Below are 27,493 nucleotides of genomic sequence, written 5' to 3' on the forward strand. Positions count from 1 at the left end.
TGGCTTGAGTTGGGGTGTCCTCCGACCCCGCTGACATGGAGTAGTCATCATTCTGAGAACAACTTGGTATCTGTTATGAGACGTGGTTTGGCTGGGTGAGGTGGCGATTGGCTTCACACTGTGACAAGCCACCTTAGGCTGCCAGGAGAACCTCTCCGTGGGGGAGAGGCTGCCCCTAGGTGGAGTGGAACCAGGTGCTGGGATCTCCTGATCATGACGTTTTCTGCTTTGCAGACTGATGAAGAGAAGCAGCAGGACTTACCTGTGGTAATGCCAGTTTTTGACAGAAATACCTGCAGCATCCCCAAATCCCAAATCTCTTTCATTGATTACTTCATCACAGACATGTTTGATGCTTGGGATGGTAAGAAATCCTCCTTAAAATAGCATATTTTCCTCTAGATAATAGGGAACCACTATGAAGGAGTGCATTTGACTCATTTAGAATATGATTTGGGGCCTGGGCTTTCAAGAACTAGAGAGAAGCGAACCATCACCGAGGGCCCCTGCGGGCTGGGTGTTCTTTCTTAACACTCTCCACAGGCTTAGGCATCTTTATGCCTGTTTTATAGATGACGGGATTGAATTTGGGGCCCCACAGCTTGTAGTAGAGCAGCTAGGGTTCAGAACCAATCGTGCTGGCTCCAAAATCCATGGTGTTTCTACAGCAGCCCTTTGCCCTCCACTATCCCCTGCTTCTCCCGGCCTCACTCTACACAAGACCAGAAGGACTGGTCTGTCTCTGACTGATGCATGTCACCCTCCTCTAACTTCAGGTGGGGCACAGGAGTCTATCAAAAAAATATCAGAGAACTGATATTCCATGGTCATCTTTGTCCTGAGGGCTGCATCTTGGAGGAGGGGCTACAGGGCTGATAAATGTCCAGGAAATAAACCCGTGTCTCAAGAAGGCCGTAGAACAGGGGTAGGCGGCTGGGGAGAAGGACTGAAGCAGTGGAGACAGCTGCGGCTTTGGAGGACTGCATGCTCTGCAGTTCACTGCCTCTGGGACAGACCAGACGTGTGCATTCCCAGGCTGCACGTTCTTCATGTGGTGCAGGTGGAAGGAGATGCTGGTGTATGTGAAGCCTGCGTGAAGGGAGAGCGAGCACACAAGGGCCAGGCCGTCAGGTGGGGGGCACACTACATGTTGCTTTCTGACACCCAGGCCCAAAGGTGCTTGTTTAATGGTAATTAAGCAGATTAGCCACCTTCTGTTTTATTTACCACAGTTACCAGCTCAGCAGGTGGTCATAGAGGAGGTGCTGGCATTGAGAATAGGGTCAGCCAACTTCAGTCAGCCACGGCTCAGCTCATTGAAGCTGCTGGGTGTGTTTGCTTGGGTCTGTTTAGCCTCACGCAGATGCCTGCTCCCATCTCTCACTCTTTAAAATGCTCTTAGTAGAAAGCCTAAAATGTAAACAGAGGCTGTGAAAGGATATCACATTCCCATCTTTCTCTCCAGCCTTTGTAGACCTGCCTGATTTAATGCAGCATCTTGACAACAACTTTAAATACTGGAAAGGATTGGACGAAATGAAGCTGCGGAGCCTCCGACCACCTCCTGAATAGCGGGAGACACCACCCAGAGCCCTGAAGCTTTGTTCCTTTGGTCATTTGGAATTCCTGAGGGCAGCCAGAGTTCCTTGGTCCTTTCAGTATTAGGCAGAACAGCCCCCTGGTCTGCATAGCCTGTGAAAACCCACGGGGACATCAGTAACCTTCTGCAGCCACCATCCGATGCCATTACTGTCAAGTGAGACTTGGCCACTATAGCCTGGGCCTGCTGCAGGAGCTCTTCAGAAAGGCACATGAAGACCATGGTTTGCATCAGCTTTCTGATAAAACACAAGGTCTGGAGTGCCCCTGCAAAGGGTATTAATGGATTTCCTGCCAGTGACAGAGCATGTCTATCGCAAACAATTTCTCTCAGTTATGTTCAGCACTTAAGAACGGCTAATGGCAATAGGATCTTTAGCAACTTTTTCACATCATAGAAGGTGCAATCACTCACTTTGGAACACTACTGAGAGTGACTTCTCTTTTAAAATTGAGTAGCAAATGAAAAATTAAAAGAAAATTTGAACTTGATTATTAATATCAATTAAAATGCTTTATTTATTTTATTAAAAGCTCAGTATTTTCTGTGAATTCAAAAATAGTTCAAAGCCAAAGCCAACTTCAAATACCATGACCAAATTTACATGATTCATATTCATTATGCATTACTTGGTATACAGACTTATTTTCATAATGCAAATTAATATAAAATGACATTTTTACTGCACTATAGAAATATTCGTGTATGTTAAACTTTTCTGATTGAGGCTAATTGGAAAAAGCTGGGGTCTTTTTCTAAGCACTAAAGAAGGCTGCTTCTACTCTATAGAACCCAGGGCTCTGAAATAGCTCTAGCTGCCTACTGAACTTCACAGGTACCTCCCCAAGGTAAAATTAGACTCTTCTTGGTTTGCAAAGAAAAATTAGGACTTAACACTGTTTTCTAAAATTTTATAATTGAATTCCAAACGTCTACCCTATTTTATACTGTTTCTACAAAATATTCCTTATAAAAACAAAGAACAAAAATGGTATATTTAATGAATTGACATTTTATAACCAACCTGTTTTTATCTTCAGTGGGAATCTTTGATGCCAGAAATTTATAAAGAGGTTCTGTACCTTCACACTTTGAATAAGCATAATACCATAAAAAATGACACTTGACATGTCAATGTGTTTGTCATTTCATTTTAAACTCGTATTTGTGGTTTTTTTCCCACATAAAAATGAAATTAAACCATTTCTTTTTAAGAAATCATGTTTTATCTTTTTGGAGAATTCTTTGTTTCATAATACTTATTTATTTTTTTAAATAAAGGTCAGGGACAGTGGCTTATGACTGTAATCTCAGCACATTGTAAGCCTAAGAGTTCAAGACCAGCCTGGGCAGCATGGCAAGACCTCATCTCTACAAAAAATTTAGAAATTAGCCAGGCATAGTGACATGCACCTGTGATCTCTGCTGCTTAGGAGCTGAGGTGGGAGGACTGCCTGAGCCAAGGAGTTCAGTGCTGCGGTGAGCTATGATCATGCCACTATGTTCCATCCTTGGCAACAAAGCAAGACCCTATCTCTCAATAATAAATAATATTCCCTACTTTACAGAAAAGATTGGTAGTTAAATGACTTTTTCAAGGTCACACAGGGCCATATGAGTATGTTGAGAAGTTCTCAGAATTAACCTTAGTTCACTGCCTGGTACCTCTGAATGGGTATTGAGAGATGAGAGGCACACTGGAGAACTGACAGAGGGCTCTCAGAGATGGGTGCTGGGTACCAGGTACCCATTCAGAGATGTCAGGACACTGGAGGGCTGACAGGGCAAGCCCTTTGGGGTCTCTGTTTAAGGAAACAAAGGCTTTGTCCTATATTAAGACATTTGACCTGGGATGGTAATTGTGGACGAAGTGGGGAAGACAGTTCTGTCCCCTCCCCAGGTGCAAAGGAAAAAGGAAATGAAGCACACGAAGAACTCAACCATCTTGAGGCAGACATAGCAGTGTATGCAATATATGGAATTTGCATCACCAAGACTGGTAACAATTATCAAATAATCTGAAAGAGACGTTAAGATGAGTAGGCTTAACATGCTTAAACAGATAAGCAAAAAAGAAACTAAACCAGACCTGGCGTGGTGGCTTACACCTGTAATCCCAGCACTTTGGGAGGCCGAGGCGGGTGGATCACGAGGTCAGGAGATCGAGACTATCCTGGCTAACACGGTGAAACCCCGTCTCTACTAAAAATGCAAAAAATCAGCCGGGCGTGGTGGCAGGCGCCTGTAGTCCCAGCTACTCTGGAGGCTGAGGCAGGAGAATGGTGGGAACCCAGAAGGCAGAGCTTGCAGTGAGCTGAGATGGCGCCACTGCACTCCAGCCTGGGCGACAGAGCAAGACTCCGTCTCAAAAAAAAAAAAAAAGAAACTAAACCAACACAGTTTAAAAATAATGGATTTGACAAAAAAACCATATTAATAGACTAGAGATGATGAATATAGTCATTGAAACAGACAAAAAAACTTCAAAGTCTAGGTGTCACCGAAGACCAGACGTAACTAGAGGGAATTAGTAAATTGGAAGACAATGAAGGGACTCAATTAGAATACAGCACAGAGAGAGAAAAATGGAAAATTTGAAAGATAAAATATGAGAATAGAAAGAAACACTTCAAAATATGTCCAGTTAGGAGATCCAGAAGGGAGAATGGGGAGAGACACCATCTGGAGGAGGACAGAGTCCTCCAGGATTTGATAGACACAAGTCCACAGATTTAACGGCACATTGAATCCTAAGCAGTATAAATAAAACAGATCCACACAAGTGAAGCTGTAGACCATTGAGCACAAAGAGAAATACTTAAAAGCTGAGAAAAGACAGGCTGGGCATGGTGGCTCACACCTGTAATCTCAACACTTTGGGAGGCCGAGGCAGGCAGATCATGAGGTCAGGAGTTCAAGACCAGCCTGGCCAATGTGGTGAAATCCTGTCTCTACTAAAAATAGAAAAATTAACCAGGTGTTATGGCGGGTGCCTGTAGTCCCAGCTACTCAGGAGACTGCGGCAGGAGAATCACTTGAACCAGGAAGGTGGAGGTTGCAGTGAGCTGAGATCATGCCACTGCACTCCAGCCTGGACGACGGAGCAAGACTCCGTCTCAAAAAAAAAAAAAAAAGGTAGCATATGACAAAAGATATAAACCAAACTCAGTAGCTCAAATCAATGTAAATTTATTGCCTCATGTTTCCTGGGACTATAAGGCTGGAGTCAAGGTGTCAACAGGGTTGGTTCCTTCTGTGGGCCCAGAGAGAGGAATCATCCTGTGCTGCTGACAATCCTTCATGTTCCTTGGCTAGCAGATGCATCGTCCCAATCTCTGCCTCCATCTTCACATTGCCTTCTGTGGGACCTGTGTCTTCCCTTCTACTTATAAAAACACTGGTCCTTGGATTTAGGGTCTATGCTAAATCCAGGCTGGTTTCACTTCAAAATCCTTAACCAATTACGTCTGGAAGGACCCTATTTCCACATGGAGTCACATTTTGACGTTTCAGGGGGAAACTGTTCTACCCATGACCAGATGGTGACATCATGTTCTTGTTTGCTTACTCTGATGAAGCAAGCTGCCACATTGTGAGCTGCCTTGTGGAGACATACATGGCAAGAAACTAATGATAGCCTGCAACTCACAACCAGCAAGGAACTGAATCCTCCCAGCAACCACGTGAGTGAGCTGGAAGTAGATCCTGCCCTAGTCAAGTCTTTAGATGAGACCACTCTCCCAGGAGACACCTTGATTACAGCCTTACAAGAGAATCTGAGCCAAAGAGCCTAGCTAAGCTACACCTGGATTTCTGACACACAGAAACTGAGATAACAAATGTTTTAAACCATTACGTTTTAATGCAATTTGTTGCACAGCAACAAATAACTAATATGTAAACTGTAGAGCACTGAAAAAGAATGAAGCAGAGCTACAGATGTTAACTGGGGGAAAGATTAATAATACTGGATGAAAAGGCAAAATTGCACTATGATATAGTTTATGTAAATTTTTTGAATACCCAGTACACTAATGCTCATGTAGAAATTAATAGTAGGAACATTAAAATTTAAATATTCAGGAAGTTTACAAATACTGTGAACTGGCTTATACAATACTGCCTAGCCTCCTGGTGTACACACAGAGAGTGAAAAGCCTTTCTTCCAAACTCCCTTGCACCCAGGTTTTTATATCTAATTTAGATTCACTTGTCAGATGGCATTTGTCCAAGACTGATTTAGAACTGAGTCATAAATGGAAAAAAGCAAAGGTCCACATTGGGGCATTAATTTTGAATGTCAGAAATGCCATTCTAGACCCAGCAGCTATAATGACAGCTTCCTGATTGTGGTAGAAACAACAAGGCTTTGGAGCCTCAGCAGTAACTTTGGCAGCCCAGCCTGAGGTGTGATTTTAAGGAGACTTTCCAGGAAACACAGTCAAGGGTCTATTTTTTCAGCTCTTGCACTGAATAAATCCCTTCGCTTAAGCCGGCTAGGGGAGTTCTCCAGTCTCAAAATTAAGGACTCTGATCAAGACCAGAAGGATATACTCCAACTTGAAAATGGCAGTTACCTTTGGAGGCTGGGGAGGGGTCTGGTGCTGGGAAGACCTTCAAAGGGCACTATGTATATTTTCTATTTTTGAAATAATAAAGCAGAGGCAGGGCATGGTGGCTTATGCCTGTAATCCCAGTACTTTCGGAGGCCGAGGCAGGTGGGTCACCTGAGGTCAGGAGTTCAAGACCAGCCTCGCCAATATGGTGAAATCCTGACTCTACTAAAAATACAAAAAAAAAAAATTAGCTTGGTGTGGTGGTGGGCGCCTGTAATGCCACTTACGTGGGAGACTGAGGTGGGAGAATCACTTGAACCTGGAAGGCAGAGATTGTAGTGAGCCGAGATCGTGCCACTGCACTCCAGCCTGGCGACAGAGCGAGACTGTCTCAAAAAAAAAAAAAAAAGGTAGGCACAGCAAAATGTTAACATTTATTAAGTCTAGTGGTGAGTACATTAATTTTTTTTAAAGGTAGCTAGGGCCAAGGCAGCTAGGATTTTTTTTTTTTTCCCCCCCGAGACAGATTTCTGTTGCCCAGGCTGGAGTGCAGTGGCTCAGTCAGGCTCACTGCAGCCTCTACCTCCCAGGCTCAAACAATTCTCCCACTTCAGCCTCCTAGAGTAGCTGGGACTACAGGCACATATTTTAAGCAGAAAAAGTAGTACAGAAAACAAGCCATATGAAAAAAATTTAAAAATCAACAATAAAAATCAAAATATTTTATGTGACAAATCACAATATGTCAAAAGCAGGGAAATGTTTATAATTCATTTTATAAAAGTTTACTTCCGTAATACTGATTGTTAAAATGTTTAAGAAAATGAACAGTACGGAAGAAAAAATTTAAAAATGTTATGAACAGAAAGTTTGTAAGTAAAAAAAAAAGGTTCTAACTTCGCTGATAGTAATCGAAATGCACATTAGAACCAATTTGAGATATTTTTCGCCTTTAAGATGAGTAAAGAATAAAAAGCTTGATAATATAGTATGTTAATAAGAAGTTGCAGTGGCTCAAGTCTGTAATCCCAGCACTTTGGGAGGCCGAGGCAGGCAGAGCATGAGGTCAAAAGTTTGAGACCAGCCTGTCCAACATAGTGAAACCCTGTCTGTACTAAAAATACAAAAATTAGCCAGGTGTGGTGATGGGCACCTATAATCACAGCTACTCCAGAGGCTGAGGCAGGAGAATTGCTTAAGCCCAGGGGGCAGAGGTTGCAGTGAGCCAAGATCGTGCCACTGCACTCCAGCCTGGGTGACAGAGCAAGACTCTGTCTCAGTGGGGGGAGTGGTGGGGGTGAGGCGGGGGAAGAATGTGTGGAAATGACATGGCAGATGAGTATAATTAGTATAACCTAATTACAAATTTGCCAAATCTATCCAAATTGTAAATGTACATGCAGTGTGACCTGGCAATTCTACTTCCAGGATTTTAGCCTAAAGATATGCACACGTGGGAAATAATAGTCTACAAAATTATTTATGGCAGCCCTACTTATATTAGTAAAAGATTGAAAACAAAGATTGATGTGGAGATTACAGAACACACTTCTAGGGCTGGGCACTATGGCTCACACTTCTAATTCCAGCACTTTGGGAGGCTGAGGCAGGAAGATCACCTGAGACCAGGAGTTCAAGACTAGCCTGAGAAACATAGTGGGACCCTGTCTCAGCAAAAAATACAAAAATTCGCCAGGCATGATGGCACGCATCTGCAGTCCCAGCTACTCAGGGGGCTGAGGTAAGAGGATCGCTTGAGCCTGGGAAGTCAGGGCTACAGCGAGTCATGATGGCACCACTGTATTCCAGCCTGGGCAACAGAGTGAGACCCTGTGTCACAAACAAAAACAAAAACACACACATAATTAACATATGGGCCAAAGAAGAAACCTCAGGAAATTTTCATATTTTAAACTAAATGAAATTTAAACACAGCTTGCCAAAATTTGTGGGATACAGTGAAAGCAGTGTTTAGAGGGAAGATTATAGCATTGAATGTGTATATTAGAAAAGAGTACAGTATATCAAGCCTGTAATCCCAGCACTTAGGGAGGCCAAGACGGGCGGATCACGAGGTCAGGAAATCGAGACCATCCTGGCTAACACGGTGAAACCCCGTCTCTACTAAAAATACAAAAAACTAGCCGGGCGTGGTGGCGGGCGCCTGTAGTCCCAGCTACTCAGGAGGCTGAGGCAGGAGAATGGCGGGAACCCGGGAGGCGGAGCTTGCAGTGAGCTGAGATCCGGCCACTGCACTCCAGCCTGGGCTACAGAGCAAGACTCCGTCTCAAAAAAAAAAAAAAAAAAAAAAAAAAAAAAAGAAAAGAATACAGTATACAATTAATTATCTAAGCTTCTACCTTAGAAACCTGGAAAAAGAAGAGCAAATGAAATCCAGAATAAACTGAAGAAATAGTAAAAAAGTAGACCAGAAATAAATGATATTAAAAACAGGAAATAAAGTCAATGAAACCAAAACCTGGTTCTTGGAGAAGACCAACAAAATTGATAAGCCTTTAGCCAGGTTTACTAAGAATAAAAGAAGACACAAATTATTAGTATCAGAAACAAAAGAGAGGGTATCACTACAGATCCCATAGACATTAAAAAGATAAAGGAATACTATGAAAAACTCCACACCCACAAATTTGATAACCTAGAAGAAAAGGACCAATTCGGCCAGGTGTGGTGGCTCATGCCTGTAATCCCAACACTGGGAGGCCGAGGCAGGTGGATCACTTGAGGTCAGGAGTTCAAGACCAGCCTGGCCAACATGGTAAAACCCTGTCTCTACTCAAAATACAAAAGTTAGCTGGGTGTGGTGGCGGGCACCTACAATCCCAGCTACTCGGAGGCTGAGGCAGGAGAATCGCTTGAACCTGGGAGGCGGAGGTTGCAGTGAGCTGAGATCATGCCACTGCACTCCAGCCTGGGCAGCAGAGTGAGACTCAGTATCAAAAAAAAAAAGAAAGAAAGAAAGAAAAAGAGAGAAAGAGAAGAAAGAAAAGAAAGGAAAAACCAATTCCTTGAAAGACATTCTACCAAAACTCACAAGAAACAATCTGAATAGGCCTATATCTATTAAAGAAATAAAATCAATAATTAGTAACTTTCCAAAACAGAAAATGCCAGGCTCAAATGGATTTACTTGTGAATTCTGTTAGACATATAAGTAAGAAATTATACATTTTTTTACAATCTGGTTCAGAAGATCAAAGCAGAAGGGATACTTTATAACTCACTATATGGGGCCAGACTTACCCTAATACACATACCAGACAAAGACATGGCAAGGAAATAACAGACCAATATCTTTCACGAACCTAGATACAAAAATCCTCAACAAAATATTAACAAATAGAATCCAGCAATGTGTAAAAAGAATTACACTTGACAACCAGATAGGATTTATCCCAGGTATGAAAAACCCACAGTTATTTTCATACTGAATGGTGAGAAACTAGAATCTTTCTTACCAACAACAAGAGCAACGCAAGGAGGTCCCTGTCACCATTCCTTTTCAACACTGGACTGCAGTCCAGTGAAAAGAAAGGATATACTAAATAAGAAGGAAGAAGTAAAACTATGTTCACAGATGACATGATTACCTATGTAGAAAATCCAAAAGAATAAAAAAACCTGGAATAGCCATTATGGCAAGGTTGCAGGGTACAATGTTAAAAAAAAAAAAGTCACTTTTCTATACCAACAATAAATAGAATTTGAAATTAAAAACACAATACTATTTATGTTAGCCCCCACACCTCAAAATGAAATATATATCAATCTAACTATATATATATATATATATATGATCTTTATAAGGGAAACTACAAATCTTATATGAAAGAAATCAAATAAGAGCTGAATAAATGAAGAACTATTCCATGTTCATAGATAGGAAGACTCAATATTGCCAAGATGTAATTTCTTCCTTCCCAGCTTCATCTATAGATTCAATGCAACCACAATCAAAATCCCAGCAAGCTATTTTGTGGATATTAACAAACTGATTTTACAGTTTACTGGAGAGGCAAAAGACCCAGAATAGCCAACAGAATACTAAGGGAGAAGAACAAAGCTGGAAGAATGATGCTACCTGACTTCAAGACATAAAGCCACAGTATTCAAAAATATGTGGTAGTGTGAAAGAATAAATAGATCAGTGGACCAAAATAGAGTTCCAGAAGTAATGGACCCCACATAAATATAGTCAACTGATCTTTGACAAGGGAGCAACACAATGAAACAAAAACAGTTTTGTTTTTTGTTGTTTTTACTAAATTGTGCTAGAGTTGGACATCCACATACAAAAGAATCTAGACACAGACCTTACAACCTTCACACAAATTAACTTAAATTGGCTCATAGGCCCAAATGTAAAATGCAAAACTGTAAAACTCCTAGAAGACAGCATAAGAGAAAACCTAAGTGAGCATGGGTATACTAAAAACTTTTTAGATACCACAACAAAGGCACACTCTGTGAAGGAAATAACTGATGAGCTGGATTCCATTAAAGTTAAAAACCTTCTGTTCTGTAAAACAATGTGAAGAGGATGAGAAGAAAAGCCACAGACTGGGAGAAAATATTTGCAAAATACACATAAAGAACTATTATCCAAAATATACAAAGAACTCTTAAAACTCAGCAATAAGAAAACAATCTGATTTTAAAATAGGTCAAAGACCTTAACAAAGACTTCACTAGAGAAGATCTACAGATGGCAAATAAGGATGTGAAAAGATGCACCACACCATATGTCATCAGGGAAGCACAAGCTAAAACAACAGTGAGATACCACTACACACCTGTTAGAATGGCCAGACTCGAGAACACAGACAACAAATGCTCATGAGGATGTGAAGCAACAGGACGTCTCATTCATTGCTGGTGATACAGCCTCATTGGAAGACAGTTTGGTAGTTTTTCACAAAACTAAATGTATTCTTACCAAATGATCCAATAATCATGTCCTTGGTATATACCCAAAGGAGCTGAAATCTTATGTTCACATAAAATCCTTCACATGAGTGTTTACAATGGCCTTGTTCATAATTGCCCAAGCTTGGGAACAACCAAGATATCCTTCAGTCAGTGAATGGATAAACTGTGATGCATTCAGACAATGGAATTTTATTCAGCACTAAAAAGAATTGAGCTATCAAGGAATGAAGAGACACAGAGGAACCTCCAATGCATATTACTAAATGAATGAAGCCAATCTGAAAGGGCTACATACTGTACAACTCCAACTACTGACAGCCTGGAAAAAGCAAAAGTGTAGAAACAGTAAACAGCTCAGTGGTTGCCATGGGGTAAGGGGACAGAGAGAGGCAAAGCACAGCAGATTTTTAGGGCAGTGAAAATACTCTGCAGTGGTAGATACATGTCATACATTTGTCCACACTCACAGAATGTACAACAGCAGAGTGAATCCTAATGTAAACTAGGGGCTCTGGGTGATAATGATGTGTCAGTATAGGTTCATCAGCTGTAACAAATGTGCCAGTCTGCTGGGGGAGTTGCTAATGGGGAACACCCATAAAGAGTTCAAAAATTTTTGAAAAGTTTCTTCTCAATTTTGTTGTAAACCTAAAAACTGCCCTTTAAAAAATCAAGTTTTGTTTGTTTATTTGTTTTGAGATGGAGTCTCACTCTGCCACCCAGGCTGGAGTGCAATGGCATGATCTCAGCTCACTGCAGCCTCCACCTCCCAGGTTGAAGTGATTCTCCTGCCTCAGCCTCCCAAGTAGCTGGGACTACAGGCACCCGCCACCACGCCCAGCTAATTTTTGTATTTTTAGTAGAGATGGGGTTTCACTATGCTGGCCAGGCTGGTCTTGAACTCCTGACCTCATGATCCACCCGCCTTGGCCTCCAAGTGCTGGGATTACAGGTATGAGCCACTGCACCTGGCCCCCCAAATCAAGTATTTTAAAAACCCACAAAGCCATGTATCATTTTTACAAAATGAGGAAACTCATGTACAGATATGAAAAAATTACCAAGCTATATTAAGTGAAAAAAACATAAGCATAATGCAGAATAAGATACACATAGGCAAGCATTTGTTTAAGTGCTAAATTAGCTTAAAATCATGGGTTATATACACAAGAAACCAGTAACACAGATTGCCTGTGGGAAGGAAACAGTGACTAGGGAACATAGTCCCTGTTTCCTACTACAGTGGGGAAGCTTTCCCCGTATGCTCATTTGTTCCTTTTGAATTTTGAACAGTGCTCCTGAGGAATTTAAATGTGTAAATAGCCAGGCACGGTGGCTCATGCCTGCAGTCCCAGCACTTTGGGAGGCCAAAGCGGGCAGATCACGCGGTCAGCAGATCAAGACCATCCTGGCTAACACAGTGAAACCCCGTCTCTACTAAAAATACAAAAAGAAAATTAGCCAGGCGTGGTGGCGGGCACCTGTAGTCCCAGCTACTCTGGAGGCTAAGGCAGGAGAACAGTGAGAACCCGGAGGTGGAGCTTGCAGTGAGTCGAGATCATGCCACTGCGCTCCAGCCTGGGCGACAGAGCGAGACTCCATCTCAAAAAAAAAAAAAAAAAAAAAAAAAAAAAAAGGTATACATAAATGTAAAGGTATATCTTATTTTGGGGGTGAATTAATTTTGTAAAAATGTCACTTTTTACCTAAATTGTTCCATGAATTTAGCATGAGTCCCAATTGAAGAAAAAAATTTAATCTAGTCAAGTCATTCTAAAATTCATATAGTATGTAATGGTGTGATGCAGTAAGAAATGTATATTTGGTCTTTGTCCCCAGTTCCTAACACAGAGCTCCTAAATCCTTGGAATTTCCTGGGTGATAGGAGCATCTTTTGTTCTAATGAGGCAGCCCCTCATGAGGAGGGAGCCTTAGATAGTTTCAGGATGAGGCTGGTTGCCAGAAATATGAAGCCATGATTAGAAGGTAGAACTTTCAGCCCTACCCCTGACCTCCAGCACTGAGAGAAGAGCTGAAATTTGAGTTAATTACCAGCAGCCAATTATTTAATCAATCATGCCTAGGTAAGCCCTCCATAAAACTCCTAAACGACAGAGTTGGAAGAGCTTCTGGACTGATAAACACATGAAGGTACTGAGAGGGTGGGTTCCTGGAGAGGGCATGGAGGCTCCACACCCACCTCATGCCTTGTCCTGTGCATCTCTTCCATTTGACTGTTGCAGAGGTGTACCTTCATAATAAACTGGTAATGGTAAGTAAAGTGTTTTCTTGAGTTTTGTGAGCTATTCTAGCAAATTATCGAACCCGAGGAAGGGGTTGTGGGAAGCCTCTGACTTTATACCAGTCATTCAGAAATATAGGAGACCCAGCCAGGCGCAGTGGCTCATGCCTGTAATCCCAGCACTTTGGGAGGCTGAGGCGGATAGGTCACATGGTCCAGAGATTGAGACCATCCTGGCCAACATGGTGAAACTCCGTCTCTACTGAAAATACAAAAATTAGCTGGGTGTGGTGGCACATGCCTGTAATCCCAGCTACTCAGGAGGCTGAGGCAGGAGAATCGCTTGAACCCGGGAGGCAGAGCTTGCAGTGAGCCGAGATTGCTCTACTGCACTCCAGCCTGGGTGACAGCAAGACTCTGTCTCAAAAAAAAAAAAAAAAAAAAAAAGTTTGGGAGACCCAAACTTGCAATTGGCACCTGAAGTGGAGACAGACTTGTAGAACTGAACCCTTCACTTAACAGTCTGCACTAACTCCAGATAGCGTCAGAACTGAATAGAATTTGGGACATTCAGTTGGTATCCAAAGAAGTTGGAAAATTGGTTGATGTGAGGAAAGAAACTTACACCAGAAGTGTTGTGAGTTGAAACAGTTCAGAGAAGGAGAGCTAAGAAAATTCTGGAAATGAAGAGTGATATGGTTTGGCTCTGTGTTCCCACCCAAATCTCATGTTGGATTGTAATCCCCATGTGTCAGGGGAGGGGCCTGGTGGAAGGTGATTGATTGGATCATGGGGTGGATTTCTCCCTTGCTGTTCTCGTGACAGTGAGTTGTCACAAGATCTGATAGTGGAAAACTGTGTGGCATTTCTGCCTTCACTCTCTCTCCCCTGCTCCGCTATGGTAAGATGTGCTTGCTTCCCCTTCACCTTCCACCATGATTATAAGTTTCCTGAGGCCTCCCACTCCTGCTTCCTGTTAAGCCTGCAGAACTGTGAGTCAATTAAACCTCTTTTCTTTATAAATTACCCAGTCTTGTGTAGTTCTTTATAGTGGTGTGAGAATGAACTAATACAAAGAGTAAAAAGAAAGGACTGGCCCTAAGATATGAAAATATATCATAAAGCTGCTATGATTAAAACTGTGAGGCACTGACTTTTTTAGACGAAAAAGTGAAACTGAACAGAGCACAGAAATCAAAACACACAGGAAATCAATATGTGATCAACACACTGATATCCAGTGATATTTCACATCACTGAAAAAAAGATAGATTACTCAATAAATGGTGTTAGGATGACTGGGTAGGTGTCTAGGAAGTAAAATTTGTTTTTTGAGACAGGGTCTTGCTCTGTTGCTCAGGCTGAAGTGCAGTGGCACAATCACAGCTCACTGCAGCCTTGACCTGGGGCTCAAGCCATCCTCCCATCTCAGCTTCCCAAGTAGTTGAGATTACAGGTGCACACCACCACACCTGGCTCATTTTTTTTTGTATTTTATAGAGACAGGGTTTCACCACGTTGCTCAGGCTGGTCTCAAACTCCTAGTCTCAAGTGATCCACCTGCCTCAGTCTCCCAAAGTGCTGGGATTACAGAAGTGAGTCTCCGCGCCTGGCCAGAAATAAATTCTTAATGTGCCAATGCTTTAAAAGTGAAAGATTAAACATAAAAATATGAGAAGAAACCATGAAGAAAATATTTTTGTCATCTCAGAGTAGAAAAGGCATGACATAAAACCCAAAGTTCATAGAAGAAAAACCTGCTGATTTCACCTATTGTAAAAGAAAATAATCTGCTCCAGGCTCGGGCTTGCTTGGGAGGGGAAGGAGGTGCGACATCAGTTGGAGCCCAACAGTAATTCAAGTGACACACTGCAGGGTGGGGATGACAGCACAGATGCATGCGTGCTGCTCGCAGCAGTGTTGAATCAGGTTGAGAAACTGGAAACAACCACAGTACCCAGCAATAGGTGAAGAAAGACTCAGTATGGTTAAGAAGAAAAATTCAGGATGATTTCCAAAAGGGGTGCTTTTTGCAGCCACTAAAAATAATGATTTAGAAAAACCAATCAGTGAAATGGACAAACGTCAAGGCTGTGTTATTCACTGAAAACACATTGAACACATATTTCCTTCCACTTTTTTTCCCTAATCACATATTGCTTCTGAAGCATGGAAGGTGAAGCAATATGTGATTAGTAAAAGAAGTGGAAGGAAATACCCTCAGGCATTTTCAGTGGTTCTCTCTGGAGGCTGGAATTATAGGTGACTTATTTCCTACCTTGTGCTTTTCTGCCTTTCCCAAACTTTAATCCATTTGATTACTTTTGCGGTTTGTTCTCAGGTTTTTTGTTTGTTTGTTTGAGTGGGTGGGTGGAGTCTTGCTCTGTTGCCCAGGCTGAAGTGCAGTGACATGATCTCGGCTCTCGGCAACCTCTGCTTCCTGAGTTCAAGCAATTCTGTCTCAGCCTCCTGAGTAGCTGGGATTACAGGCACACACCACCACACCTGGCTAATTGTTGTATTTTTAATAGAGATGGGTTTTCACCATATTGGTCAGGCTAATCTCGAACTCCTGACCTCAGGTGATCCACTCGCCTCAGCCTCCCAAAGTGCTGGGATTACAGGCATGAGCCACTGCATGCAGCTTGTTCTAAGGTTTAAAATCAGAATGATGGTCATGCGTGGTGGCTCACACCTGTAATCCCAACATTTTGGGAGGCCAAGGCGGTCAGATCACAAGGTCAGGAGATTGAGACCATCCTGGCTAATATAGTGAAACCTGTCTCTACTAAAAATACCAAAAATTAGCCGGGCCTGGTGGCACATGCCTGTAGTCCCAGCTACTCGGGAGGCTGAGGCAGGAAAATCGTTTGAACCCAGGAGGCGGAGGTTGTAGTGAGCCGAGATTGTGCCACTGCACTCCAGCCTGGGCAATAGAGCGACATTCTGTCTCAAAATCAATAAATTAATTAAATAAAATCAGAATGACTGAGAAGGCAGTGTGAGTCACATAACTAGGTAATGCTAGAGACAGAATCAGACTTTCCAGGGAAGACAACCACTCATATTTGGACACAATGAGTGTCAGGGCCTGTGGACATCCAGGGAGCAGAGCCCGCTGGAAGTGGACTGTAGGGTGCCCATGGGGTCTGTGCTGTGTCTGGCTCGACATAGGCCTTGAAATAATCAAGGATGGAGAGGAAGAAGGGGAGAGTCGCACAGCACAGCCGTACCCTGGGCTGTCAGAGTCCACGTGGCAGCCCTGGAGGAGGTCCAGGACCCCCAGGACCACGTGGGGCTGGAAAGGAACAGAGCAACAGTGTCCAGACTTCCCACCTCCTGGCCCACACCCTCATCCAGAGATTCCGTCTTCCACTTGCAAGGACAAGGTGAGTGTGCCAGCTAGTGTGTCCCTCAGGGACTTAGGCAGAAAAATGAAAATTTAAATAGAGGCAAAAGTTACCAACCTGGAAAAAGACCAAGGTTTGCCTGCCCACCTCATTTTAGCTGAACCTCAGGAAAAGGTCAAAGAAAAGTAGGAAGCAGTTTTGCTCCCCCATCTTCTTCAAAGAAATAACTGGATGTGGAAGAACGGGCTTCTATGTCATAAGGAAGCCTTTCCCCCAAGGAATAGGATCAGAAACAATGAGGAAAGGAATTAGTAGTCATCAGTTCATAGCAAGCTCAGGAAGAAGCTGAATCAACTTTTGAACAATTTGTCTCACCCTGCTATAAAAAGAGAAAATTTTAAAAAGTTAAGAACTATCTTGTTTATAGAGTTACATGCTTGTTTACTCCACTTAGATGATCTCAAGTCACAAAGGAAAGAAGCCCATGAATAAGAAAGCAAAGTCCTCCAGCCCCTCACTTCACAGTCTGCAGACCAGCAGCTTTGGTGCCTCCAGGAACTGGCCAGAGACACAGCACCTCATGCCCGTGCACACGCATGTCTGAGAAGCGTGGCTGAACGAATATCTTCTTTGCAAAATAGGCCCTGCAATTAGGTATTTTCACAAGTCACCCTTCCCATTTCCTCCCACCCCCATTTCACCAAAGCCTGAAACCCCACCTGAAAGGCCCCAGTTTTGACTAATAGAAAAGAGGCTAGACTAATAAAAAAGAAGACTCAAATTGCTAAAAGCATGAATGAGAGGACATTACTACCAACCTTATAGAAATAAAAAGGATTACAAGAGAATACTATAAATAATTGTACGCTAAATAACAGATAACCCAGGTAACATAGAAATTCCTAGAAAGATGCAAATTAATGGAAAGGACTCAATAAGAAATGTTAAACTTGAATAGACCTATAACAAGTGAAGATGGAATTAGTAATATAAAAATTTCCCATAAAGTAAAGCCCAGGACCAGGTGGCTTCACCACTGAATTTTATTAAACATTTTAACAAAGAACACCAATCCTTCTCAACATCTCCCTAAAAACAGAAGAGGAGGAAACACCTTCCAACTCATTTTGTGAGGCCAGTATTACCCTGATACCAAAATCAGACAAAAATGTCACAAGAAAACTACCGACCAATATCTTTCTTATTAATGTGAACATAAAAGTCCTCTATAATATAGTAGCAAACTGAATGCAGCAACATGTAAAAATGATTGCACATCACAGCCAGGTGGAACTTAGGAATGCAAGATCAGCTAAGCATACAATAATCAATGTAATACACCACATTGATAAAGAACAAAACCACACGGTTATCTCAACAGGAAGAATAAAGGCATTTGACAAAATTTAACGCTTTCATGATAAAAATAAAAGGGAACTTCCTCAGCCTGATAAGAGCATCCAGCTGTTTGGGAGCTCTACATAGGGAAGACTGATTAAATCATTGGCCACTGGGGGTCAGCTTAACCTTCAGCTTCTCTCCTCTCCCTGCAGGTTGGTGGGTGGAGCTAAAAGCCTCAACCCTCTAATCATGCCTTGGTCTTTCCTATAACCAGCCCCTATTCCGAAGCTACAAAGGCCCCAGCCACCAGTCATCTCATTAGCATAGAAAAAGACACTCATAACTCCAGAGATTCCAAGTGTTTTACAAGTTATGTCAAGAAACAGGAATGAAGACCAAATATATGTATTTCACAATATCACACAAGGGTTCCATCAACCCAAAGAAACACTGTACCCTGCAAGCCAGAACCCCGAAAAACTAGTCACATCCTTCCTCCAATGAGAAATGGTTTGCGATAATGAACATACAGAATGAAAAAAACAAATATATTATGAGCTAACCCAGATTACAACCCTGTGATTATTCATAAGAAATGAAAAAAAGTGTTTAACTTCTTCTACAAGAGTATTGATTATGTTTAATTTGTGTTTAAAATATTTAAACCATAGTGTTACAGGACAGAAAAATATGTTACAGGAAAGGGGTCCCAATCCAGACCCCAAGAGAGGGTTTGGATCTTATGCAAGAAAGGATTCAGGGCGAGTCCACAGTGCAAAGTGAAAGCAAGTTTATTAAGAAAGTAAAGGAATAAAAGAATGACTACTCCATAGACAGACCAGCCCCAAGGGCTGCTGGTTGTCCATTTTTTTATGGTTATTTCTTGATGATACGCTACACAAGGGGTGGATTATTCATGCCTCCCCTTTTTAGACCATATAGGGTAACTTCCTGATGTTGCCATGGCATTTGTAAACTGTCATGGTACTGGTGGAGTACAGCAGTGAGGACAACCAGAGGTCACTCTCATTGCTATTTTGGTTTTGGTGGGTTTTGGCCAGCTCCTTTACTGCAAACTGTTTTATCAGCAAGGTCTTTATAACCTGTATTTTGTGCTGACCTCCTGTCTCACCCTGTGACTTAAAATGCCTTAACCATGTGGGAATGCAGTCCAGTAGGTTTCAACTTCATTTTGCCCAGCTCCTATTTAAGATGGAATTGCTCTGGTTCACATGCCTCTGACAATAGGGCCCCAAACCTCAAAGAAACCCCTAGAGATTTTCAACTGAAAATAAAATGTAAATAAAAATAAAAACAGAGAAATTAAGAAGCCCTGGGTTGGATTTGATAAAAGACATGAATCTGCAAAACCAAGAGGCTCACCAAATTTCAAGTAAGAGAAAAATCAAAGAGACCCACACTGAAACACATCATAGTCAAATTGTTCAAAGCCAAAGACAACCTTGAAAGCACCAAGAAGCACCTCATCATGTACAAATTATCCTCAATAAGATTACTTCCAATTTCTCATCAGATACCATGGATTCCAGAGGCAACAGGATGACGTATTTCAAAGTGCTGAAAGAAACAACTCTCCTGACATTTTGGTCTCCAACTTGTAGCTTCCAGAATAGTGAGAAAATAAATTTTCTGTTGCTTAAATCACCCAGTCTATAGTACTTTGTGATGGCAGCCCTAGCAGACTAATACTGATGGGAAACGTGAGCCCCACAGTAAAATTTGATTTTACTGTAGTCTTCTTCACAAAGAAAATACCAGCAGACTATACACAAAGGAAATGAAAAGGGAATCAAAATGGTTCACTACTGAAAATCAACAAAATACAAAAGGAAAACAAGGGACAAAAAATTATAAGATATATAGAAAACAAATAGCAAAGTGGCAGAAGTCTTTTCTTATCAGTAATTACCTTAAATGTAAATAGATGAAACTTTCCAATCAAGACAGAGAATGACAAAATGGGTTTTTAAAAACATGAACCAACTGTATGCTGTCTACAAGAAACACACTTTAAATTCAAACACACAGATAGGCTGAAAGTGAAAGGATAGAAAAAGATTCCATGCAGATAGTTCCCAAAAGGGAGCCGGGGTTGCTATACTAATATTGGACAAAACAGGCTTTATGCCAAAAACTATTACAAGGGACAAGGATGTTATACATCAATAAATGATAAGTTGATTCACCAAGATTATATAATTATAAGCATATATATTATATAATTATGTAGTTATAAGCATATATTCACCAAACATTGCAGTTCCAAATATATGAAGCAAATATTGACAGAAGTGAAGGGAGAAATCATTCTACAATAATAGCTGTAGACTTCAATGTCCCACTTTTTGTTGTGTTTTATTTTTAGAGACAGGGTCTTGCTCTGTTGTCCAGGCTAGAATACTATGGTGTGATCATAGTACAGCTTCCAACTCCTGGGCTTAAGCAATCCCCCTGCCTCAGCCTCCTGGGTAACTAGGAATACAGGTGCATACCATCACCTGGCTTTATTTTTTTTTAATTATTTTTCCAGAAATGGAGTCTTGCTATGTTGCCCAGGCTAGTCTCAAACTCCTGGCCTCAAATGATCCTCCTGCCTCAGCTTCCCAAAGTGGTGGGATTACAGGCATAAGCCACTATACCTAGCCAACATCCCACTTTTAATAATGGATAGAAAATCTAGGCAGAAGATCATTAAGGATATAGAAAGCTTGAACACCACCATAAATCAACTAGACCTAAAGACATATATAGAACATTCCACCCAGTAACAGCAGAATATACATTCTTCTCAAATGTACACGGAACATTCTCCAAAATATACCATATGTTAGAATACAAATCAAGTCCAAATAAATTTTAAAAGTTTGAAATCATACAAAGTATCTTCTGACCACAGTGGAATAAATCTAAAAATCAATAATAGGTGGAAAAAATCCACAAATATATGATCATTAACCAAAACTTTTTTTTTTTTTTAAAGACAGGGTCTTACTGTATCTCCCAGGCTAGAGGGCAGTGTCATGATCTTGGCTAACTGCAACCTCCACTTCCTGGGCTCAAGTGACCCATCTGCCTGAGCCCCCCAAATAGCTGGAACTACAAGCACACACCACTATGGCTGACTAATTTTTGTATTTTTTTCGTAGAGATGAGGTTTCACCATGTTGTCCAGGCTGGTCTCAAACTACTGAGCTCAAGCAACCCATCCACCTTGGCCTTCCAAAGTGCTAGGATTACAGGTGTGAGGTACCACGCCTGGCCAACACCACCACATTCTTTTTTTTTTTTTTTTTTTTTTTTTTTTTGAGATGGAGTCTCACTCTGTTGCCCAGGCTGGAGTGCAATGGCGTGGGCTTGGCTCACTGCAACCTCTGCCTCCCAGGTTCAAGCGATTCTCCTGCCTCAGCCTCTCAAGTAGCTGGGATTACAGGTGCCCACCACCATGCCTGGCTAATTTTGTATTTTTAGTAGAGAGAGGGTTTCACCATGTTGGCCAGGCTGGTCTCAAACTCCTGACCTCAGGTGATCCACCCATCTTGGCCTCCCAAAGTGTTGGGATTACAGGCATGAGCCACCGTGCCTGGCTAACAACACATTCTTAAACAAATTATAGGTCAAAGAAATCATAAGAGAAATTAGAAAACACTTAAAGACAAATGAAAATGAAAACACAACATACCAAAACTTACAGGATGCAGTAAAGGCGGTACTCAAAGGGAAATGTATAGCTGTAAATGCCTATATAAAAAAAGAAAAAATATCTCAAATCAATCACCTAACTTCATACCTTAAGGCTCAAGAAAAAGAAGAGCAAACTCAACCAAAAGCTAACACAAAGAGGGAAATAAAGATGAGAATAAAAATAAATAAAAATAGATCATGGAAAAACAATCAATGAAACCAAAAGTTAGTTTGTTGAAAAAAATAAATTTTGACAAACCTTTAGCTCGACACACACATGAACATGCAAATAATCAAAATCAGAAATGAAAGCAGGGACATTACTTCTGAACAAACAGTAATGAAAAGCATTATATAAGAATACTATGAACAATTATACACCAAAAATTGGATAACCTAGATGAAATGGACAAATATCTAGAAACACATAAATTACATAAATTGACTCAAAAAGATATTGAAAGTCTTACCAGACATATAACAAGTAAAAACATTTAATCAAAACTTCTCAACAAAGAAAAGCCTAGGACCAGATGGATTCACTGATGAAGCCTTCTAAAGATTTAAAGAAAAATTAATATCAATCCTTCTCAAACACTTCCAAAAAAATTCAAAGAGGAGGGAATACTTCCTAACTTATTCAGATGCCAGCATTACCCTAATAACAAAGCCATATTAAGACATAAAGAAAAAAATAAAAATCAGTATCCCTTATGAATATCAATACAAAAATCTTCAGCAAAACACTAGCAAACCAAATACATTATATATCATCACCAAGTGGAATTTGTAACAGGAATGCAAAAGTTGTTCAACATAAGAAAATCAAATTAATATAACATCACATTAATAGAATGATTATCTTAATTGGTACAGAAAAGGCATTTATAAAAGCCAACACTTTTTCATAAAAACTCTCAGAATTAAAAACAGAACTTTATTTAAAAAGTAACTCTCAGAAAACTGGGAATAGAGGGAAAGTTCTTCAGCATAATAAAGGCACTTATGAAAAGCCCACAGCTAACATCACACTCAATGGGAAAAGACTGAAAGTTTTTCCCATAACTTCACAAACAAGTCAAAAATGTCTGTTTTCACCAGTGCTATTCAACATTGTATTGGAAGTTTCTACCTTTTTTTTTTTTTTGACAGGGTCTCACAGTGTTATACACACTGGAGTACAGTTGTACACCATCATAGCTCACTGCAGCTTTGACCTCCTGGGCTGAAGTGACCCTCTCATCTCAGTCTTCTGAGGCTGAGACCACAGGCATGTGCCACCACACCTGGGTAATTTTTGTTTTTATAGAGATAGGGTTTTGCCATGTTGCTCAGGCTTGTCTCAAACTCCTGGGATCCACCTGTCTCTGACTCACGAAGTGTTGGGATTACAGATGTGAGCCACTGGCCACTGCACCAGGCCTGTACTAGAAGTTGCAGCCACAGCAATTATATAAGAAATAAAAAGCATTCAAACTGAAAAGGAAGTAAAACTATATTAACAGACAATATGATCTTGTACATAGAAAATTCCAAAGAATGTAAGGCAACTCCTAGAGCAAAAAATGATTCAGCAAAAATTCAGGGTACAAGATCAACACACAAAAACTAGTTATGTTTCTATATACCAATATTGAACAATCAGAAAAGGAAATTTAAAAAGCAATTCCATGTACAATATCATCTAAAAGCATGAAATATCTGGGAATAAATTTAACCAAGGAGTGAAAGACTTGTACACTGAAAATTACAAAACATTCCTGAAAGTCCTAAATCAAGAAAGGCCTAAATAAATGGAAAGACATCTTGTGCTAATGAATGAAAAGAATTAATATCAATACTACCCAAAGTTATCTACAGATTCAAGACAAATTCTAACAAAATTTCAAAAGCCTTTTTTGCAGAAATGGAAAATCTGATCTTCAGTTCATATGAAATTACAAGGAGCTTATGTTATGGGCTGGATTGTGTCCTCCTGTCCTCTCAATTCACATGTTCAAATCCGTAACCCCCTAGTACCTTAGAATGTGACTGTATTTGGAGATAGGACCTTTAAAGAAGTGATTGAGGGCCAGGCGTGGTAGTTCACACCTGTAATCCCAGCACCTTGGGAGGCTGAGGCAGGTGAATCACCTGAAGTCAGGAGTTCAAGACCAGCCTGACCAATATGGTAAAACCCCATCTCTACTAAAAATACAAAATTAGTCAGGCTGGTGGTGGGTGCCTGTAATCCCAGCTACTTGGGAGGCTGAGGCAGGAGAATTGCTTAAACCCAGGAGGTGGAGGTTGAAGTGAGTCGAGATCATGCCATTGTGCTCCAGGATGGGCAGCAAGAGCAAAACTTCATCTTAAAAAAAAAAAAAAAAAAAAAAACAGTGATTGAGTTAAAATAAGGCTGTTAGGGTGATCCCTAATCTAATCTAGCTGGTATCCATATAAGGATGAGAAATCTGGAGACACTGACTGACATCAGTGATGCAAGTACACAAAGAAAACACCATATGAGGATGTAGCAAGAAAGTAGCCATCTGCAAGCCACGGAGAGAGTCCTCAAGAGAAACCATACCTGCTGACACCTTGATCTTAGACTTCCAGCCCCCAGAACTGTAAGAAAATAAAATTCTGTTGTTTAAGCAACCCAGTTTGTGGTATTTTGTTTTTTGTTTTCTTTTTGAGATGGAGTCTAGCTCTGTCACCCAGGCTAGAATGCAGTGGCAAGATCTCGGGCTCACTGCAACCTCTGCCTCCCAGGTTCAAATGATCCTCCTGTCTTCGCCTCCCAAGTAGCTGGGACCACAAGCTCATATCACCACGCCTGGCTAGTTTTTGTATTTTTAGTAGAGATGGGGTTTTACCATGTTGGCCAGGCTGGTCTGAAGTTCTGACCTCAGGTGATCCACTTGCCTCGGCCTCCCAAAGTGTTGGGATTACAGGTATGAGCCAATGCACCCAGCCAGTTTGTGGTATTTTTTTAATGGCAACCCTAGAAAACTAATATAGCTCAAATGGCCAAAAAAAAAAAAAAAAAAAAAAAAAAAAATCTTGAAAAAGAACTTGAGAGGATTCACAGTTTCCAACTTCAAAACTTACTACAAACCTGCAAACCTACAGTAATCAAAACAGTGTGGTACGGGCATAAGGACAGATATATAGACCAATGGAGTGGAACTGAGAGTTCAGAAATAAACTTGTACATCTGTGGCAAATTGACTTTTGACAAGGGTGCCAAGTCTGTTCAATGTGGAAAGAACAGTCTCTTCAACAAATAGTGCTGGGTTAACTGGAGTTCCACAGGTAAAAGAATGAAGCTGGGCCTCTACCTCATACTATACACTAAAATTTAAAAAATGGATTAAAGACCTAACTATAAAAGCTAAAACTGTAAAACTCTTAGAAGAAAATGTAAGAGTAATTCTTCATGACCTTGGACTTGGCAAAGCGTTCTTAGATACAACACCAAAAGCACAGGCAACAAAAGAAAAAATAGACAAACTCAGCTTTATCAAAATAAACTTGTTATCTGTTGCAGGAAGTCAGGGACCCTGAACAGAGGGACCAGCTGAAGCCGCGGCAGAAGAACATAAATTGTGAAGATTTAATGGACATTTATCAATTCCCCAAATTAATACTTTTATAATTTCTTATGCCTGTCTTTACTGCAATCTCTGAACATAAATTGTGAAGATTTCATGGACATTTATCACTTCCCCAGTCAATACTCTTATAATTTCTTTTGCCTGTCTTTAATCTCTTAATCCCATCATCTTTGTAGGTTGAGGATGTATGTCACCTGAGGACCCTGTGATGATTGTGTTAACTGTACAAATTGTTTGTAAAAGATGTGTTTGAACAATATGAAATCTGATTGTAAAACATGGGTGCTTGAACAATATGAAATCAGGGCACCCTGAAAAAGAACAGAATAACAGCGATTTTCAGGGAACAAGGAAAGATAACTATAAGGTCTTACTGCCTGTGGGGTCAGCCAGAATAGAGCCATATTTTTCTTCTTGCAGGGAGCCTATAGACAGATGTGTGAGTAGGAGAAATATCATTGAATTCTTTTCCCAGCAAGGAATATTAATAATTGATAACCCTGGGGAAGGAATGCATTCCCAGGGGTAGGTCTATAGATGGCCACTTGGGGATTGTCTGTCTTATGGGGTTGAGATAAGGGATGAAATACGCCCTGGTCTCCTGCAGTGCCCTCAGGCTTACTAGGATTGGAAATTCCAGCCTGGTGAATTCTAGTCAGACCGGTTGTCTGCTCTTGAACCCTGTTTCCTGTTAAAATGTTTATCAAGACAATGCATGCACAGTGGGACACAGACCCTCATCAGTAATTCTAATTTTGCCTTCGCCTTGTGATCTTTATGGTCCTTTGAAGCATGTGATCCTTGTGACTTACTCCCTGTTTGTATACCCCTCCCCTTTCAAAATCCCTAATAAAAACTTGCTGGTTTTGCAGCTCAGGTGGACATCACAGAACCTGCTGATATGTGATGTCACCTCCAGAGGCCCAGCTATAAAATTTCTCTTTGTACTCTTTCTCTTTATTTCTCAGACCGGCAGACACTTAGGGAAAATAGAAAAGAACCTACGTTGAAATATTGGGGGCTGGTTCCCCCAGTAGTTATCAAAGAACACTATGAACAGAGTTAAAGGCAACCCACAGAGAGAAAATATCTGCAAGTCACATATTTCATAAGGGATCAATATCCAGAATATATAAAGAACTCCTACAACTCAAGAAAACAAACCACTTGATTGAAAAATGGGCAAAGCATTTGAATGGACATTTCTCCAAAGATGACATACAAATGTTCAATAAGCACACGAAAAGATGCTCAACATCACTAACCATTAGGGAAATGCAAGTCAACGCCACAATGAAATATCTTCATTTCACACTCATTAGGATAAGCACTATTATTTTAATGGAAAATAACATGTTGGCAAGGATGTGGAAAAATCAGAAGTCTTGTGCATTGCTGGTGAGAATGTAAAATGGTGCAGCTCCTGTGGAAGATATTATGTATGGTATTTCCTCAAAAACTTAAACATAGAATTACTATATGACCCAGCAATTCCACTTATGGGAATATAACCCAGAAAATTACAAAACATTCTTGAAAGTCCTAAATAAAGAAAGGCCTAAATAAATAGAAAGACGTCTTGTGCTAATGAATGGTTAGCACAAGTAATGATTCCACAGATATTTGTACACCCATGTTTACAGCAGCATTATTCACAATAGAAACAACCCACATGTCCTTCAACAGATGAATAGATAAACAAAATGTGGTATATACACACAATGGAACATTATTCAGCCACAAAAGGAATATAATTTTGATATATGCTACAATACGGATGGACTTTGAAAACATTATGCTTAGTGAAAGCAGCCAGGCATAGAAGGACAAATATTGTATGATTTCACTTATATGAAGTACCTAGAAAAGGCAAATTCATAGAGACAGAAAACAGAACTGAAGTTACTTGGGGTTTGGGGAAAGGGTTTGGGAGTTATTTAATGAGTATAGAGTTTTTATTTGGGATGATGAAAAAGTTTTTTGAGTATACACAATGATGATACATAACATGAATGCATTTAACATCACTGAATTGTACACTTATGGGTGGTTAAAATGATAAATATTATATTTTATCACACTTTAAAAACAACACTTAGGCCGGGCGCAGTGGCTCAAGCCTGTAATCCCAGCACTTTGGGAGGCCGAGACAGGCGGAT

General features: G+C 40.8%; 1 protein-coding gene across 2 annotated transcripts in view; it reads left to right on the top strand.

The window, feature by feature from the left end:
- The window catches only part of PDE8A (phosphodiesterase 8A), a 180,799-nt gene extending 154,600 nt beyond the window's left edge, over positions 1–26,199 (top strand). Inside the window, exons 21-22 of one of the 2 annotated variants that reach the window (XM_007990257.3) lie at positions 235–364; positions 1,466–2,821. In XM_007990257.3, coding sequence (XP_007988448.1) covers positions 235–364; positions 1,466–1,572 — 237 coding nt within the window. In that variant the 3' untranslated portion in view covers positions 1,573–2,821. Of the gene's footprint in view, positions 1–234; positions 365–1,465; positions 2,822–25,267 lie in introns of those variants that run through there. The other variant, XM_073013077.1, reaches the window with a different exon arrangement.
- Positions 26,200–27,493: the final 1,294 nt, after the last annotated feature.

This window comes from Chlorocebus sabaeus, chromosome 29 (genome assembly GCF_047675955.1).
Source record: "Chlorocebus sabaeus isolate Y175 chromosome 29, mChlSab1.0.hap1, whole genome shotgun sequence".
NCBI classification, from domain to species: Eukaryota; Metazoa; Chordata; class Mammalia; order Primates; family Cercopithecidae; genus Chlorocebus; species Chlorocebus sabaeus.